The 3,132-nt window shown below is 46.4% G+C and overlaps 1 protein-coding gene across 1 annotated transcript; it reads left to right on the plus strand.

The window, feature by feature from the left end:
- The first annotated feature begins 223 nt into the window (after nt 1–223).
- On the plus strand, nt 224–2,674 carry LOC144891647 (uncharacterized). The gene has a single exon (XM_078775305.1). The coding sequence runs from the start codon at nt 224–226 to the stop codon at nt 2,672–2,674; it is 2,451 nt and encodes an 816-aa protein (XP_078631431.1).
- The last annotated feature ends 458 nt before the right edge of the window (nt 2,675–3,132 follow it).

The raw sequence follows: 3,132 nt of genomic DNA on the forward strand, positions 1-3,132 counted from the left end.
GAAATATAGATTATTTTTAACCAACACAAGGTGAAAACTATTCTTAAGGTTGTTCATTTTGAGCCTGAAATTATTCTTAACCAACACAAGGTTTAATTTCACCTGAAGATCAGGGAGAACATATCAAGTCTGTAATGACATTATAGACAAGTCTGTAATGAATGATGTGTTGCTTTATCCTTACTAATCATCAAGCCTGTTCCTTCCTCACAGCCCTTAAAAAATGCCACGACGTGCCAGAGCCCACGTGGAAGGTAGGGCGAACAGATTGCGCCTGCGAAGAAACAGGTACGAACAACGGCAAAGGGAAAACCAGGATGCACCAAACAATGATGACCAACCAATCATTGCTGCATTGAATGATCTGGCTGAATTGCAGCTACAGCATCCGCTTGCCGTTGATCCACAGCCAGAGGCATTGGGGGCAGAAGAACAACCACTGGTACCTGACAATATAATAATTGAAGCAGAACAACCAATTCAGTTACCACCCCCACATCGCCTCACAGGGATGGACAACAGATGCCCACACTGTGCAGCAAGATATTTCCAGGAAGAGCGCTCGGCACAAGTCATCTTCACAAGATGCTGCTTCCAAGGGAAAATCACGTTACCTCCAATTGAAGCTCCATCGCAGAACATTACGGAGCTTTTCGTGGGTGACACAGCACCTTCCCGTCACTTCCTGGAAAACATTCGCAACTACAACGCTGCCTTGGCAATGGCCTCCTGGAATGCAACAGTCACTCAACATGCTGCCAGGGGACCACGTGTTGTTACCATTCATGGGCAACCTTATCACCTTACATCTGCACAGGAAGCTCCACAAGACCAAACACCCCAGTATGCACAGCTGTACATCCTTGATACCAACGAAGCAATGCAGCAAAGGCTTAATGACCCAAGGAATCAAGTCCTTCGACCTGCCGTACTCCAGCTGTTGCAAAATGAGATTCTGGCTGTAAATCAATATGCACAGCAATATCAAAACATGGGTCAAATACTTCAGAGAGAAAGACAGACTGCTGCTGCCAACAATCAGCCTGTTCAGCCAGTCAGGATGATCATTGCCAAGCGTCCTTTCCAGGATAGGCGCTACGATGATCCAACAACCGCAGAGATAGCAGCAGTATATGTTGGAGATGATGGCGCACCGCCTGATCCAGCTAACAGAGATCTGGAGATTTATCCAGCCGGTGACATTAATGCAAACAACACTGTCAAAATCAAGGCTACATCTCCAAATGCAGACCCAATGACCTATCCATTGCTGTTCTTCCATGGTGAATTTGGCTGGAGTGTTGATCTCCAGATCAATGTCCAACCACATCACAGACAACAACAAGGTGCAAGACGCAGAACACGCCTGACATTGAACGAATTCTATGCATTTAGAATGGCAGTTCGTGACAACTTCTCAACCATTCATCGTTCCCGTCTACTATTTCAGCAATACCTGGTAGATGCATTCACAAAAATAGAGGGAAATGAATTAAACTACATCAGAACACATCAGGCAGTGCTACGTGTCGAATCATACCAAGGCTTGATGGATCATGTGCACAGGCGTGCTGAAGCAGAGGGTGCAAATGTAGGCCGCATTGTCATACTACCATCAAGCTTCACAGGCAGTCAAAGAAATATGTACCAAAACTACCAAGATGCAATGACAATTGTAACAAAGTTTGGCAAGCCAGACATCTTCCTCACCATCACTGCCAACCCAAAGTGGCCTGAAATTCAAGAAAACCTCCTTCCCAACCAGTCTTCAAATCACAGGCCAGACATTGTCAGTCGCGTCTTTCAACTTAAACTCAAAGAGCTTCTTCATGATCTCCTTGAAAGACACGTGTTAGGACACATCACCGCATATGTCTACACCATCGAGTTTCAGAAGAGAGGCTTACCACATGCACACATGGTGTTATTTCTAGCAGATGCTGACAAACCACGTACACCAGCAGATGTCGATCGCTTGGTATCTGCAGAAATTCCAGATCCACATATGCAACCAGAATACCATGAAACAGTCAAGAAACACATGATTCATGGTCCATGTGGAGCACTCAACCCACAGTGTGTCTGCATGGAAAATGGGGTATGCAAAAAGAAGTTCCCCAAGCCCATACAACAAGGCACTGACTTTGCAGTAAATGGATATCCACTGTACAGAAGACGTGGCGAACACACAGCACAACTTCACAACAACACTGTCAACGACTCATGGGTTGTGCCACACAATCCTTACCTACTCATGAAATTCAGTTGCCATATGAATGTGGAGGTATGCACTACAGTTCAAAGTGTCAAGTATATTTTCAAATACATTCACAAGGGAAATGATGCAGCCCATGTGGAAATCAGGCAGAACCATCTGAATCATGATGAAATACTGCAACATTTGAATGCCCGCTACGTCGGACCACACCAGGCAGTATTCAGACTTATGCAGTACAAAATGCATGGCAGAAGCCACACCATCATCAGACTTGCAGTTCACCTCCCACTGCAACAGAATGTTTATTATCAAGAAGGTGGCGAACAAAGAGTGCTTCAAGTCAACCCAAACACAACACTCACAGCCTGGTTTATACTCAATCAAGAGGATGAAAATGCGCTGACATTCCTCAACATTATACTTTCGACCAAAGAAGAACCAAGAAATGGAAGCTAAGACAACGTTTCACTGCACCCATCATTGGTCGAATTTATCAAGTGCAACCCTCTGATCCACAAAGATTTGCTCTTCGATTGCTCCTGCTTCATCGAAAAGGAGCAACATCATTTGAGGATCTCAGAACAGTCGATGGTCAATTGCACAACACATTCAAAGATGCAGCGGTTTGGTGGCGGTTTCCCGCCGTGATCTAGATTTGTAGCGGCGGCGGTCGATTGCCACTGCATTTGCCGCTTTGCCGTGATCAACCTTGGCCTCGTGATCGTCTCTTTGCTCCTGCCTGCCCTCTGCTTGGTCCCGGCTCTGCTCCTGGCTTCACCTACCTGGCTCCTTCGTTTCCTCGGGCCCGCTCCAGTGGGTTGGGACCATTGTTTCACCTCCTCAACCTTGGCCTCGTCTCGTCTCTCCGCTCCGCTCCTGCCTAACATGGCTCTGCGGTACTCCGCCGCAAGGCT

This window comes from Myxine glutinosa, chromosome 4 (assembly GCF_964187855.1).
Source record: "Myxine glutinosa chromosome 4, kmMyxGlut1.1, whole genome shotgun sequence".
NCBI classification, from domain to species: domain Eukaryota; kingdom Metazoa; phylum Chordata; class Myxini; order Myxiniformes; family Myxinidae; genus Myxine; species Myxine glutinosa.